The 15147-nt window shown below is 43.3% G+C and overlaps 1 protein-coding gene across 2 annotated transcripts in view; it reads right to left on the bottom strand.

Annotated features, from left to right (window-relative positions):
- Window positions 1-12358: 12358 nt before the first annotated feature.
- SLC24A2 (solute carrier family 24 member 2) overlaps window positions 12359-15147 on the bottom strand; it is a 238957-nt gene continuing 236168 nt past the window's right edge. For both annotated transcript variants that reach the window (XM_059411572.1, XM_059411573.1), the window contains one exon: window positions 12359-13044. In XM_059411572.1, the coding sequence (XP_059267555.1) occupies window positions 12795-13044 (250 nt within the window). In that variant the 3' untranslated portion in view covers window positions 12359-12794. The remainder of the gene's footprint in view (window positions 13045-15147) is intronic.

Here is a 15147-nt window from a genome sequence, read left to right as displayed (position 1 = left end):
ATTGAAAAAAAAAAAAAAAACTTATTGGCAAGGAATGCATTGTGTAGACAACGTTGCCTCTTAAAGGTGGTGGAAGGGGTCTATCAGTAAATTTCCTAGTACTGGCCATCCAATTCCATATTGACTGTCTAAAGATTACATTCCTGAGGGGTTGAAACTGCATTTAGGTTAGGTATTAAGGTTTGGTTTAATGACTTAGGACCTAAACCTAAATGATGCTATTTTGGGCTAATGGTTTTCTTTTTAATAATTCCCAATAGCTATTCCCAATAATAACTCTGATATGGATACAAAACAAAACTTAGTTGATGAGTTCCTATTTTATTTTATTATATTTTTAAAGATTTCTGTATTTATTTTAGAAAGAGAAGGAGTGTGTGAGTGTCAGGGGTGTGAGGGGGGCAGAGGACATCCTGAAGCAGACTCCTCGCTGAGCAGGGAGCTGATGAGGGGCTCGATTCCAGGACCCTAAGGTCATGACCTGAGCCTAAATCAAGAGTCAGACGCTTAACTGACTAAGCCACTCAGGTGCCCCCTATTTTAAAATTTATACAGAAAGCAATGTCTCTATGAAAATTTCAATAAAGTAAAAGTGGTTAGAAATTGTTCCCTATAGACAACTGAGCAAAGATTTTAATCAAACTAATGAAAGTTGCCTGAAATCAGCACTGGTGAAATTAGCATTAATGTCATTGTGACGAAAATATTTACATTCTCAAACATAGTTCAAAAATACCATTGGGGTTGTAAACATCACTGGGTTGAACTGATGCTAAAATGTCTGTGCCTTTTCCCTAAATATAAAGCAGCTCCTAAATAAACCCTTGTTGCTGAGGATTGGGATTCATTCTGGAAGGAAGATGAGGGCAAGCACGGATTTTAAGCTTTCCTTAATGTTGACTGTTTGCCCTCAGTCTTTAAGTTATCCTGATAGAGAAAAAGACCTTTAAATCTTCCTCTGGGGAGAAACCCAGCTACAAGGACAATAACTATGGATGTTCATGAAAGAGGCCCCCTTGGAGCATGATTTGGGGGATGTGCTATTCTATGGCTGTGAGTTGCAGAAAATCCTTCAAGAGAATGGTCAAGTTTTGCCCAGGGAGAGAGACCCAGAAACACAAGAGAAGCAGACACCTTAGACCCATTTTACCATGGATGGTAAAATGCCCATCCGTGTGGAATGGGCTGAAGGAGGGGTCCCAAAGTGTAGCCTCAGCAGTTTCTGTTCACATGGAGACCATTTAAAAATTGAGGCCAAATGGACTTTCCCTGCTTGAATTGGTACCTTTGCACTGCTGTGGACGGGGACCTGGATACGTGTGTGTGTGTGTGTGTGTGTGTGTGTGTGTGTGTGTGTGTGTGTTGGGGAGAGAGAGAGAGAGAGAGAGGGAGACTGCACATGAGTGAGCTGAAAAGGCAACATTGGCTGAAGTGCTTCTACCTTGATGTTGCAGACTGAATTCTACTTGACAGAACTGTAGTGGTTCTCGAGCACAGGCGATTTTACACCCCCCCACCCCTGGGTACATTTGCCAACGTCTGGAAACATTTTTTTTGTTCATTGAAACTTGTACTTAATGGATAAAAGTCAGGGATATGCTAAACACCCTATAATGCATAGGACAGCACCCACCAACAGATAATCTTCCAGCCCCAGATGTCCACGGTGCCAAGGCTGAGAAATCCTGTGATGGAGACACCAAACTCACTCGTTCAGTTGCAGCTGGCTTTCATGTACTTTGTTATGGAGAAGTGTAAGTTTAGGAAACGCCAAAAGAGGCCCAACACTTGATTGACTTTGGTGTTTTCACCGTGCCTCGTGGCTTGTGTGGCCCATAACTCTAAGTCCTGGGACTTGGGGTGATTATGTAGCTCATGGAGAAGGTGACAAGTGATCTTTATAAGCTCGAATTTGGGTAATGGAAGGACTCAGATTTAGTTTAATATTCTGACACTGTGTGATCATGGGCATGTTATTGAACCACTCTGGGCCTCCCATTTCTATTTGTAAAATGGGAATAAAATGACACCCAACTCAGTTATTATGAGGATTAAATGAAATGTATACAAAGTATTTAGCATTAGTGCACACACATCGTTGTTAATAAAATGTTTGGATTTGTGGTCAGGGCAGACAAGAAAGTTACGAACAGAATGAAGAATCCAGGGATGCCTGGGTGGCTCAGTTGGTTAAGCAGCTGCCTTCGGCTCAGGTCATGATCCCAGCGTCCTGGGATCCAGCCCCACATCCGGCTCCTTGCTCAGCAGGGAGCCTGCTTCTCCCTCTGCCTCTGCCTGCCATTCTGTCTGCCTGTGCTCGCTCTCTCCCCCCTCTCTCTCTGATAAATAAATAAAATCTTTAAAAAAAAAATAAAGAATCCAACCAAGAAATGAAGAGATTAGAAGACTCTAATCCAGAGGTACAGAAAAACTGTCTGAAACTAAAAAAAAACCTGCAAAATTCACCTACTCAAATAAGGAGACAAAGCTTTGAAAGAGATTTTAAATTAAAAAAAAGTAATGGGGGGCGCGCCTCGGTGGCTCAGTGGGTTAAAGCCTCTGCCTTTGACTCGGGTGGTGATCCCGGGATCCTGGGATTGGGCCCCGAGTCGGGCTCTCTGCTCAGTGGGGAGCCTGCTTCCTCCTCTCTCTCTGCCTGCCTCTCTGTCTATCAAATAAATAAATAAAATCTTAAAAAAATCTTAAAAAAAAAAGTAATGGTAATGATGCTTGTTGGATTGCAACATTAAACTTGAGTGGAGAGGCTGGGGCTTGGTGAAGACGGGGCTGTCCATGAATATGAAACAGGATGTGACTCACAGTCTGAGTGCTCTGTGACTACTGTTGGCTCCTGTAGTGTCATCTTGTATGTAGGGATCATGGGTCATGTTCTGGGATCCACACAATCCATGATAAATAACAGTACTGTGACTCAGTCTCAGTCATCACATCCTCACAGAGATGGTAGATCTGCTCGTTTGTCAGTAAGGTGACACTGAAATATAGTGATAATAAAGTAAATCGTATTGATAACACTGACATTTTGGTGTGGTTTAGGAATAACTTTTATAATCATTGGGTTGTTTGGTGTGCATTTGTGTTTTAAGATATTCTACACAAATCTGGCATATCAGTAATCAGATTAAAGTTTGAAATGTGTAATTGATATTAGTCTCATGATATTCATTTTAAAGACATAGTAGATTTTTATTGTTGGTAAATAGTATTAGGTGAAAACCTGGTTTATGATATTTTGTTTGCTATATTAGATTAAGAAGAATTGCCGACGTGCCTAGGGAAGGTGTTGGTTTTCTTTTTTTTTTAGGTTTGTCATGCTTTTGGAGTATTTCAGAAAATTGGGTATGTTAATTGTGTAACATTTAAAAAGTGCCTGAGGGAATTTAATTCACAAGTGAGGTTAACTATTTAGAGTTTAATCTTTTAAATTTATCAGTTACTTGAGTATAATCAAAGAAGTCAGTGACTGTGAAATTTTATTTTTATGTAAAATATCAGATTCATAACAAGACTTCTAAACTGAGTTTAAAGGCTTAGAGAACACTAGGCTTTTAAATTTACAATTTCGGTATATTTAATTAATAAAAATCTAATTGTTCGTATAGTCCTTTCTATGTATGAGGGTCTATCAGACATTTAAGAGCTCAAATGACATTAGTAAGCATTCAGTAGTTATAATGAATATAAGTACTGCTTGCCTTTTTGTTCCCTTGAATCCCTGCAATGAAATGTCTACGACTGTCTATTTCTTGAGACCTGAGGGTCCTGATTAGCTGACGTCAAGGATTATTCAAAAAACAACTTTTTTTAGAGTCAATAATTTTATTACTATTATTTTTCACACCGAGGAGATTTAGTTACATAAAGTGATATTCTATGAGTTGATTACCAGTAGTAGAAGCACAAAGGTGCGGAAAGTGTAACAGGAACACAGTGAAGAAACAAACGCCCTTTATCAAGTGAAGTTCATGGGACAGAAACATATTACTGCAAACAGCCTATGTACAAATAAATATAGCTTTCTATGTACAGACATATTCACAGAGAATAAACTGACGCAAAACCTCCATACAGCTGTCATCCAGTGAAAACTGCGTGTAATAAACAAAACACACAGAAAATGACAAAAATAATCCGGAAGTGCATCATTTGGATTCTTGTTGGGGGTAAAGATAGGGGTTAAAATGCTTCTTTAAAATGGAGGCAAAGAGAGGAAGCAGGGTTTGACATTGACCCCTAAAAAGATCCTTTACAAAAATGGCATTCTGAGATTTTTAATGTAACCTGTCCAAAAAAAGGTTTAGGTGCTCTAGGGCAAATGGCTACATTCGGGTCGGTGTCGAACACATTCTGTCTGTTTTTCCAATATGCGAAGAACAAAAGTATAATTTATCTTTCCTTTAGGGCTAGCAGCAACTGCATTTATCCAGGAAGGAGTTTTGCTGTTCCAATTTGCAATGGCTCTTTGAGACTCCAGATTGCTTGGAGATAGAAGCTCTTGCTTCTGGAGCTTCTTCACACTCGGGGAAGGAAATGCACCGCAATACTAACAAATAGAGGTCCAGCCATTTCTCCTGGGCTAGACTGCAGGGCACAAATACGGACTTTGCGTGCAGTGCCCAGCAGGGCTGTATGTTAACAGAGACTCCCTTTTCCGGATGGAGAGTCTCTGTCCTTCGGAGAAAGTCTTCAGACCACAAAACAGTCCCCCACAAGAACATCACTGGCTCTTGGTCTAGACCCTCTATCTTAGGGCAAAGAAATATTTAAGCATCAAACTGATGGGGTCGTTCAATTTAATGTACATGTTTATATTAATTATTTAAGCACCCAGTTGTGGTGAATATTTCTAGGCTATTAAATGCTTTCTGGTCATTCTTTTAGCTTTCCCTCAAATTACACAGAAAGTTGTGATCAAGGGAAATATTAAAGTTTTTAGTTGTGGGGACCTTTGTGTGTATAGCTAAGTAGCCTACCATACTGGTCAGAACTTGTGTATTTTAGCAGAAACGCAGTGCATTATGAAGTCTATTATTTTCTGTGTCCTCCCAAGGAAGGTTTATAATGTCGGCATAGGAAACTATCGACAAATTGAATATCTATATTTGCCATTTTTATAAGGGAACTTCTTAGGCCCATCCTACATTTACATAAAACTCAAACAAACCTTAAATTTCCCAAGTATATATTTGCCTACTTATCCATTTCACTCTCTATATGGGTGAACCTTGCTTTACATAACAAATGGATTCCGGAAAAATAATAAATCTATAATTTAGAAAGAGAAATATTTTCAATATTGTATCAGAACTTGCTATTTAAAGAAACTATGTCACAAGCTACTTTGAAGATGAAGAATGCCTTTGTGAAATGAACAGTTTCTTTCATTTTCAGAGTTTTATTGAAGTACACATCCAAAATTTATCAGTAGGTTAGGATTGTCTAGAACAGTAATTGTATGCAATAAAAAATAGAACAGATAAACTCCAATTTACAACAAACAATACAAAACAGGAATGACTCATGACTGCTTATTGACTGACTATATTCAGAAGCCCTGAATATATGTATTATTGGTATTTTATGGCTTTAATTAAGACAATTGTCTCTTATGAAGTACTATAAAGTGCAATATTAAAAAATTAAAAACCCAAAAGGCATCCATCGTCCTTCAGTTTAATCCTGATGAGAAGAATTGGAAATTCATTTAATTAAATGGCAAGGAATTATCTATCCTTACTGCATGCAGATAATTTGATCCTTAAAATTATTTAATTCAGGGATTCAAGACTTAACTCATTCCTGTGTGTGTGTGTGTGTGTGTGTGTGTGTGTGTGACATGATCACTGGTATTCTCTTTCGGTGAGCTGTTTTAAGAACTGTCAGTCCCAAGGCCTTTGCTACTTATGGACCCATCATAAAGGAATATGCAGCCCAGTATGTGAGAACACAGGAGCAAATTCTCATCCCTTTGGGGAACGGTAGCCCAGTTTCCTGGGCCAGGACCCAATCTATAACCAATTCCTACCCAACCTAGCACACGGGGAAGGAAATGCACGGCAGTACTGGGAGATAAGGAGAGGTCCAATCATTTCTGCTATTTCCTACTGAAGTGAAATACGAATTTCTTTAGGTAAGTCCAAGCAGGTAGGGCATCTGAATGATTTCCAGTGGTGTCTCCCCCATTCTGAATTCCTTGTGAGGTGGAATCATGCGAGTGTGGAATTATGACCTTAAAAGTGAAGCTCATGATCTTAACCTCTCTCCCCGGGCCTCATGATCATGCCACATCCCGTGTTCATATTTTTCTCCCCTGGCTAAATGCCTGTTAGGGCTGTTGTATCAAAGCCTACAGGTGCTCGGAAGGTATTTCTGTGACTCTACTCTTTTATGGTCGTGAATTCTGTTCATATTGTAGTAGCAATCAGGAGGGATTTTTTTTTCCCCCTAAGAAATCACCAGTGACGCAGAATTGCAGAAGCCCAACACTTTTGAATAGTCACATTAATGAGGAGGTGCAGAAAATGCTCACTGGTCTTGCCAAGTGCAAACAAACCCGGGACTGGTGCTGAGAACCTTGAAGGGGAGTGAACGCTGACTCTACTCTGGACTTGAAAACCGGAAGTGGCATTAGAAATAAGCAGACTGAGACTCAGAAAGGCCGAGAAGGGAGTGGCCCATAGGTGGAACAATGGCAAGCCAAATGCATCAGGGACGGGCTGAGAAATGCATCAGGACCGGCTGAGAAACGCACTGGCTTCAGCTCGGTGTTTTGGAGAGGAGGTACCGAAGTGATAGGGAACAGAAGATGAATGTGAATTAGCAATGAAGTGTGACTTCCTAAAAGTAAGAGCAACAGAGGGATGCAGAAAAAGGGCGCAAAGCATTGGATTTGCAGTGGTAAGTCATCCCCATCCAGAACCGACCCGTATCACGATTAGTCATAAGGCTCTAAGATTCAGGCAGACCCTACAGCACTTAAAATGGCTGAGTAGAGAAGAACGATACAATTTAAGAGGATTAGGAAAAAAGGGCTCTGAAATAAAACTCTAAAGATACCTTTGATGAAAACAGATAGAGTCACAGAGCGGTGGCTCCCAGCTGTGTCAGGGCTACAAGGTAAAGGGGTATAGTTTTCTGCCCCCGAAACAAGACATAGGTAGAGTCATCAACTTGTTGGGCTAGGGTTAACTTGCTGGCTGTTAATGTTAATAGCTGAGGAAACCTGGTTCTGCCAGGAACACCTAAGCCAGGACCCCTCTCTGGTGAAAGAATCAGCCTTCCGCTGAGGGTGACAGGCTGGACGAACTGTCTTAACAGAATTAAACCTTTGGCAAACTCAGTGCAGATTCCATGGCACTCTTCCAGACGTAGGCCGTTCTCTCTCTCTCTATTTTTTTTTTTTTTTTTAAATTCTTTAAGGTTTTCCAGTCTGTCAGTCATTCATTTAGTGAAAGTGCTCGGGCTTAATTTGGTGTTCTATGCAGTTTCCTTTGTATACTAATTGGAACAGAGGTGTCTCCCCAGCCATAATTATAGGGTCATTTTTGTCTCTATAAAAACTGGGTGACTTGTGGATTCACTTTATCATTTTTAGCGCTCTCTTGCTGTTTTTAAAGGACACTTTCACCAGGCAGATGAAAGAAGACTGTAGAATTCAGATGGTTCTGAGCAAGGCTGGTCTCCTGGGGGGTGGGGGCGTCTAGGTGGGAAGATGTGTTATTTCCATACCAAACATGAGGCCACCTCTGCTCTCTACAGATGCCTGAATTCTCCTGGCAATCACATGCCATAGCCCTTTCTTTCTTCCCAGAAAGAAAGCATACTGGGTGTTTCAAAGCTCCCAGTGAAGGGTGGCGGGAACCAAACAAAAACAAAAACAAAACCCCTAAAAGCAAAACATTGCAATGTTGTAATGATAAGTAATAGAGTGGTGAGAAGTGTCCTTTATTGCTTTTCTTGTTTGTTACATAGTTCAAAGAATGCAAAGCTGTGAAAGCAACAAAGATACACAAAGAGAGGCAAGAAGCTAAGCGGAAATAGTGGGGTAGGGGCACATAACCTTTCCATCCCAAGGCCTTCTAGAGAAGGGAAGATATTTTCATCTGGGACTCTATGCAGGTTCATATAATTAGTTGAAAAAGCCTGAAATTTGTAATTATTTAAAACTATGCAGGGGATATATATCAGTGTGACACTTGTTTTCTTGGGAATTGTCGTGAAAGGAAATAATTTTTTCCTTTCTTTTTCCTTATGCTTCATTCCCCTCCCTGCCCCGCCACTAATTCTCTTTTAATGGCAAAGTCCTTACTTACTAATTAAAGACAATATTGCTGAGGGAGGTTAAGGAGTTGAGGATGTGTCTTTTTAAAAACATTAAGCCACATGCTTATGTGAGATCTGGCTTAGCCAGAATGAGCATTAGCTTCTACATCAAGCCTTCAGGAGATAGCTGATTTCCCCAGAAATCACCCTGAGGACAGTTTCCCTGTATTTCTTCTGGAAAAGACCCGTCACTTCTAATATGGGCACTTAATTACTAGAGTAACGATCTGTCCCCGTGCAAGGAAGCGTGGCATCCTTGTAATTGTGTGTATGTGCATTGGCAAGTGCAGGGAAGAAAGCATACTGAAGTTTCTGGAAATGCTTGTATTCAGATAGGTCATCAGACTCCTATCACATATTCCAACCCAGCAATTTCAGCTGAGCAGGGAGCGGAAGTCCCCTTTTCTCCAGCTGTGTCTCTGGCTGGCAGCTCTAGCTGCTGTGGTTTGCTTGGTCAGCTTTCTGTTAAGGTGGACTGGGGGTGGGGGTGGGGCGCTTCCCTTTATGGCTCATTGCCCATCTCCCTGTTTCGGGGTTTAAGAGCTGTGAGCGTTAGTGGGGAGTCTGCCAACTTTCTCCCTGCCCAGGAAGGGATGTACATTAATATTATCAAATGTCTCATCAGTGAGGCAGCTGTGTTTTGCTGAAAGGACTGCAAAGCACCTGATTCATGCCTTTCCTAGAAAATAAATTATAATGGCCCCTGTCAGGGGGCACCTGTTAGAAGCCTTACAAAGCATATTTCCTGACTATGAATCAGTGCCTGCCTCTTTATATAATCTTTTGGGCCCGCTTTAGGATACTCTGCCTCATCTGCCAAACTGACAAACAGCCCTACGCCTTGGTCTGTGCACGTGTTCTGTGGATTCCTGATATGGGCTCAGCGTAGGTCCTGGAAGACTGCACAGACACCATCTCACCACCAGCTTCAGTGCTTCAGGAACTAGTCAGGTTCAGAAGGCACGCGCATTTCCAGATGCAATTTAGAATGTTCTACTTGGGCATTCCTGGCTTGAGCCAGCTTGCTCTCCTGTGCGGGGGCTGCCTATGGATGGCCACAGGGGAGGTGTCAGCAAGCAAGACCTGCTTGGTTTGCTGGGGTTGATTGGAACCCTTGGGGCAAGGCTTGCTTGTTTTAGGTTGAGAAGCAAGAAGGTGGTTCTAGAATTTTTGATATTTATACACCCTGCTACAAGAAAGAGAAGAATTTCTGCAGTCTAGGCTTTTCTGTTGTGTAGTAGTTGTGTAGTCTCTGCCTATAGGTCAGCACTGAGGCTACAGCTGGCCATTTCCATAACTCCACTCTTGGAGTGGGGAAGTATAAGGAGTGAGGCCATACTATGTGGCTTAGTGTGAACACACGCCCAGAACAAACCTTAAGAGATCAGAAAGAGATGTTCCCTTACATTGGTGGTGTGTGTGACTTTTCTCTTCCTTCATCACGACAAACTTGATGTGCCCTGCTTTTGAATCCTGAAGGTGACAGGTCAGAGGGTGATGATGTAGCGTGTGTACATACAGATCTGGTATAAGGATATATTTATACATGTATATATACAGGCATGCAGGGAAAGTGCTAGAGATGACCTGCTCAGGAAAGTTCTTTCTTAGAATTATGTTAGAGATTTGAAGGCTTTTCAAGATCTACTGTTGCATTCTACACACCGCTCTCTGGACTTAGTGGAGCCCAACACATGACCTTATAGACCCATCCTGAGGACAGCAGTGGCCAGGGAAGGGGACTGCCTACCAGGCAGGCAGGGGACACGGCTGTTGTACATCGTGCTCAGTGCTCCTCACAGGGGCCAGAATAGGCTCATAAATCCTGTCTCCTCAAGGGTGACTTTTAAAAGCCACAGCATTTTCTGCGACGTGGAGCTCCCGAGGCGAGTGAAATGCTCTGTGGCCGCTTGGGTGGGTCTTCACTGTGAGCTGGGAATGGCTGGGAAGGAGTGCGGGGGCCGGGAAGCGTCAGCAGGTGCTGGAACAAGACCTGGGCTCCGGTGGGCCTCCCTCATTCTTTTGGGTTTCATGCAGTTGGTCTGCGGCTGAGATAACGTCACCTATCCACACCTTCCCTCGGGTAACAGACCAGCCAATAATACATACTCATGCAGTAACCCAGTTTGCTCCCCTTCAAGTAAAGCGCGGGGGAGGGGTGGGGGAACCACCGCAGGATCTGACAAAAAGTTCACTTATTCATTCTCTTTCCCTCTAAGGAAGCAGCACAAATTCTTGCCTCAATACAACACCCTGCCCTTGATGAAGATGCGGGCGGGCTTTTCTCCCTCAACTGACCACCGACTTTGCAAAGCGGGGGCGGGGGGGGGGCTCGCCTCTCCTGTGGCGGCCATCTTGCTTCCCTATTTTCCCAGAGGTCCTCCGCGCCCGGAAGCGCCTTCTGCTGGCGGGGGAGGAGCGGACCCGCGCTGCCTGTTACTGCCCTGCGCTTTGGAGGGAGCTGGGGTCTTGTGGAAGGAATACTGAGCTTCATCTGGGGCTGTTAGGTCTCCCTCTCTTGCTCTCTGTGAGTTGCGCCTCCTCTCTCCCCATGTGAGGAGGTCCGTGCCCACAGCAGAATCACAGCGTCATCAGGGATACAATAGACTGGAGACAAGAGCACATGTAGAGTTGCCAGTATGGGGCGTGGGCCGCCTAGGTTGGAAGGTGGGGGCCGAATAATGGGCCATTCTCTGTTTACTTTTTCAGCTGATTGAAAGGAAAGCATGACTTGGGGGAATGAGAAACACTAATTTTTCATCAATTGACTTCGCCTCCCCCTCCCCTCTTGTGATGTTTTTTATTTTCTATGGACACAGACCTGAGAAATCATACAAGATATTAAACAGAATGGGGGAGGGGTTATGAACGAAATGAAAATGTCACAGGAATGCTGAGCAAAATCAAGAGATCAAAACCCTGGAGTGACTGGGTTGAGGAAGAAGCATGAAGAAATCTTCAGTGGACTCTACGCTTGTGGAAGGAGAGACACAGATTTTGCATGTGCCTTAACCAAATCCTGGTCCTGGCACCACTAGGCAGAGGACTCAGAAACCTTCCTGAGTGTGCTGAGTGTGCAAATGCCTTTCCAAACATCTCTAAGCTACCTTAATCCAAGCAATATTGATCAGAATCAGTTTAGTTCTATTGGTGGAATAATGATTTCTTTAGATACTGAAGCCCTTTATGAACCACATTGGAAGATGCTTTAAAGAACTGCGTACGCCCTTATATTCCCATTAGGTGGCAAGTTTCACTGAGCCCCTCTACTTGATGGTATTTCTTATTACATATGGCAGGCTCTCTTGGCAGGCATTTGGATTATATGTGAGCCCTTAGCATCAAAATACGCCTAAATGACAATCAGAGCTAGATTTGCCCCCCACCCCCCTTTTTGGATGATAATGAGACATGCATTAGAACAATATAGGTTCAGTTTATATAGTCTCATTGTCCTAGAAGAACACTAATTTGGTTTGCAGTTATATTTTCTACTTGCATGCTAGGGCAATATATTAAAAAATTTTCAAAAACTCCTAACCCTGGTCACCTCTCCCCTGCCTCTCCCCACCCCAAAGCAATATCCACTCAGTCTGGGTTTTATGTCTGTCTGTCCCAAGTAACCCTATGGGTTTTGATCAGTGTACCCCAGCAGGGGTGGGCAGATAGTCTTCACTGATTGGCTGGTGGGAATATTTTCAAGGTCTCATCTCAGGGTCCCTACAGACCCTCTCCACCAAGCCCTCCCTCCTGCAACATATTTCTCTAAAATATCCGCCTTATCAGGTAGGATCCCAATAAGTCCAAGGTAGGCTGAAGGTCACAGCAATGATTCTGTTAGTTTACCTCTTGCACTTAAGAGGTAAAGCTCAGACTGAAGGTTGATGCCCCTCTTCAAATAGGTGCTATAAATATACTAGAGCTATCCCTGAAAAGATGCATTTGTATTTATATATATATATGATGATTTTATATATATATATATAAAATTTTTCTTTTTCTTTGTATACAGGTACGTATTACTCTATAGGTATGAAAGGAGAGGTATAATACAGGAACAGGCAGGGGTATGTTCATGTGCATCTATTTATAATTTGTATATTTTGTACGTATATAGAGAGAGAACCTCTGTCATTGTTTGCATCATTACAACAAATGTACCTCCGACCAGCGAGGAGTACCTGTCAGTGGTGAAATGGAGAGGAGCCCCAAATGGACGGTTCTTGCATGGTCTCTTGTGTGGAGCTGTTTCAGTAGGCAAAGTTGGCAGCAGCTTGTGAAATGAGTGGGCCCAGTGTGAATCCATCCATCCTCAAATCCACCAAGGAGGGACGCTCTGAAATGCCCATGGCTGTGTGTGCCAGCTGCCTCCTCTGGAGAGGTCAAGGAGCCTAGAACCCAGGGCGGGGAGGGACCATCCATGCTGTTAGTTCAAGATATGGCTTTTCCTACTAAATGGAGACAGGGCACACAAGAATTCTGTCTTCTAGGAGGACGCTGATCACCAGGAACACAAAATAGAGGCCGAACATGATGAAGCCCAGCACTTTGTTCATCCGCCATTTGCAGAGAGCAATGGAGAGGATGACGAAGAGCAGCATGATGAAGAGGAGGACGATGGCACAGAAGAGGCCATTGCTGCTGACAGCCACTGGTTGGAACCTGTGAATGATGGTGTACAGGAGCCAGGGCAGTGGGAGCCTGTGAGGGATAGACGGGGGAGCGGTCAGACATGTTGAAGAAGCCATACGGCATAGTGTCAGCTTCTTGGAATCTGTAATCTGAGGACAGTGTCTGGTTAGGTTCACTATGACTGGTGTGAGGCCAGCCCAGGAACTCACATATGGAAGTCAGGTGACCTTCAAAACCCTTTATCTATTTCCCGACTGAATTAGGGAAAAGAGAGGATTCATTCTAGGGTTGAGTAAGAGCAAAGCTGTGACCACTGCAGGTGATTTTATTTATTTATTTATTTTAAAATTAAAAAATTTTTATTTATTTAAAGTTTGATTTATTTTAGAGAGAGAGAGAGTGAGTGGGGGTTAGGGCAGAGGGAGAGGGAGAGAGAGTCTTAAGCAGACCACACACGGAGTGTGGAGCCCGCCACAGGGCTCAGTCTCAGGACTCCGAGATCACGACTTGAGTCGAAATCGAGAGTCCCACGTTTAATCCACTGTACCACGCAGGTGCCTCTATTTACTTATTTTTAGAGAAAGAGAGACAGGGAGCATAAGTGGGGGAAGGGACAGTGGGGGAGAGAGAGGGAAAGGGAATCTCAAGCTCAGAGCTCGGCGTACGCTTGACCCAAGACCCTGAGGTCATGACCTGAGCCAAAACCAAGAGTGAGACGCTTCTCTGACTGAGTCACCCTCATTCTCCAAAAGACTAGTATGACCACCACAGCTGATTTCTGAGTGTGGTTTGAAATAATTGTGTTTCTTTCTTACCCTAAAAAGGTGAACTGGAAGATTTGTACAGGGCAGGAGAAGGAGCAGACAAATGGAGGAAAGGCAGAGAAACTGGTGGTGAAAATGGCAACATTATATTTAGGGATGGAGACAAGGAATAGCAATGACTTAATTAACAATCTACCAGGCAGTGAAAACAAATGATACATGATTTAGCTGACTGAGATTTATTTCTGAAAAGATGGGACAACCTTTTGACTAAAATTTGTCTTCCTGAAAAATTTGAGGAAGACAGTATCTTACATTTGTGATGTGGTTTTTATAAAAAAAACTTTATTACATATTTTTATACCTGCTCTGTCCCTTTGCATTTGACTTCTAAAAATCTGGTTACATCTTTTGTTTTCTATCTAGAGTGGCGATTCTGGAAGACATCAGAAAAGCCAACTGTCAGGTGCACCCTGGAAGTGAGTTAGGATTCTGAGCGAGAGGAAAATGGCCGACAACACATGACCCACACGGCCTGTGCATCTCCAGGTGCCTGAGTGAGACACAGGGCTATCCATTGAGCCTAATGATGGAACGTTGGCTGGGGAAACTTGGACACAGCCACCAAGCTGGATGAGGCTTCTGCAAGGTCTTAGCCTTTGGCTGAGGGAGATTCTGTTTTGGTCTGACCTCAGAGAAATGAAAGAAGAGGTGCTCTTTTGAAGCTCAAGTTCTTGAAAGGAAAAGCAAATAGCTTGAGAGAAATAACTAGGTAAAAGGGGTCGTGAGTTTACCTATCTGAACTCCTCCGTTGGAGGGAGCAGGTGAAGGCAGAGCCCTTGAGGACCTGGCACATACAGGCCCCGTCTGGGTTCATATTTAACCTGGGCCAAGCTGAAGTGATTGATGCAACTACCTCATGGCAATCACTACAGGTGATTTGCTCACTAGAGCCCGGCTGGGAGGCACAGACTTCCTGCACCAGGTCAGGAGGGGAGGGGTTCCACAGGCCAGCTTTGGGTACAAGGTGCAGTGCCAGCTCTCAGCGGGGGGTGGGGGTGCGGTGGGGGAGCCCTGGCATCCTGCTGTCAGTAATGGAAAGTTAGGAAAAGAGGGAGTGGGGTGTGTGTATGTGTGTGTGTGTGTGTGTGTGTGTGTGTGTGTTGGGGTGAAGTGCTTGCGAGGAGATGGTACAAATGTGAAAACCTCCACTAGGGACTTGTCCTGGGGACCTCTTGTTCCACACTGCCCATTCTTAGGAAGAAAAGATCAAAACCATTGTACTCTTATTAAGCGAGAAATGCACATGTGCATGTACGTATCCAGTAAAGTGAATTTGTGCTGGATGGCACCACAAATAGGTAAAAACCCTCTGTAGGAAAAATTACATTTTTTCATGCCTTTTGAT

The sequence above is a fragment of the Mustela nigripes genome, chromosome 9 (genome assembly GCF_022355385.1).
Source record: "Mustela nigripes isolate SB6536 chromosome 9, MUSNIG.SB6536, whole genome shotgun sequence".
NCBI lineage: Eukaryota > Metazoa > Chordata > Mammalia > Carnivora > Mustelidae > Mustela > Mustela nigripes.
Note: the sequence above shows the minus strand (reverse complement) of the source record. Positions and strands in the feature narration are given on the sequence as shown.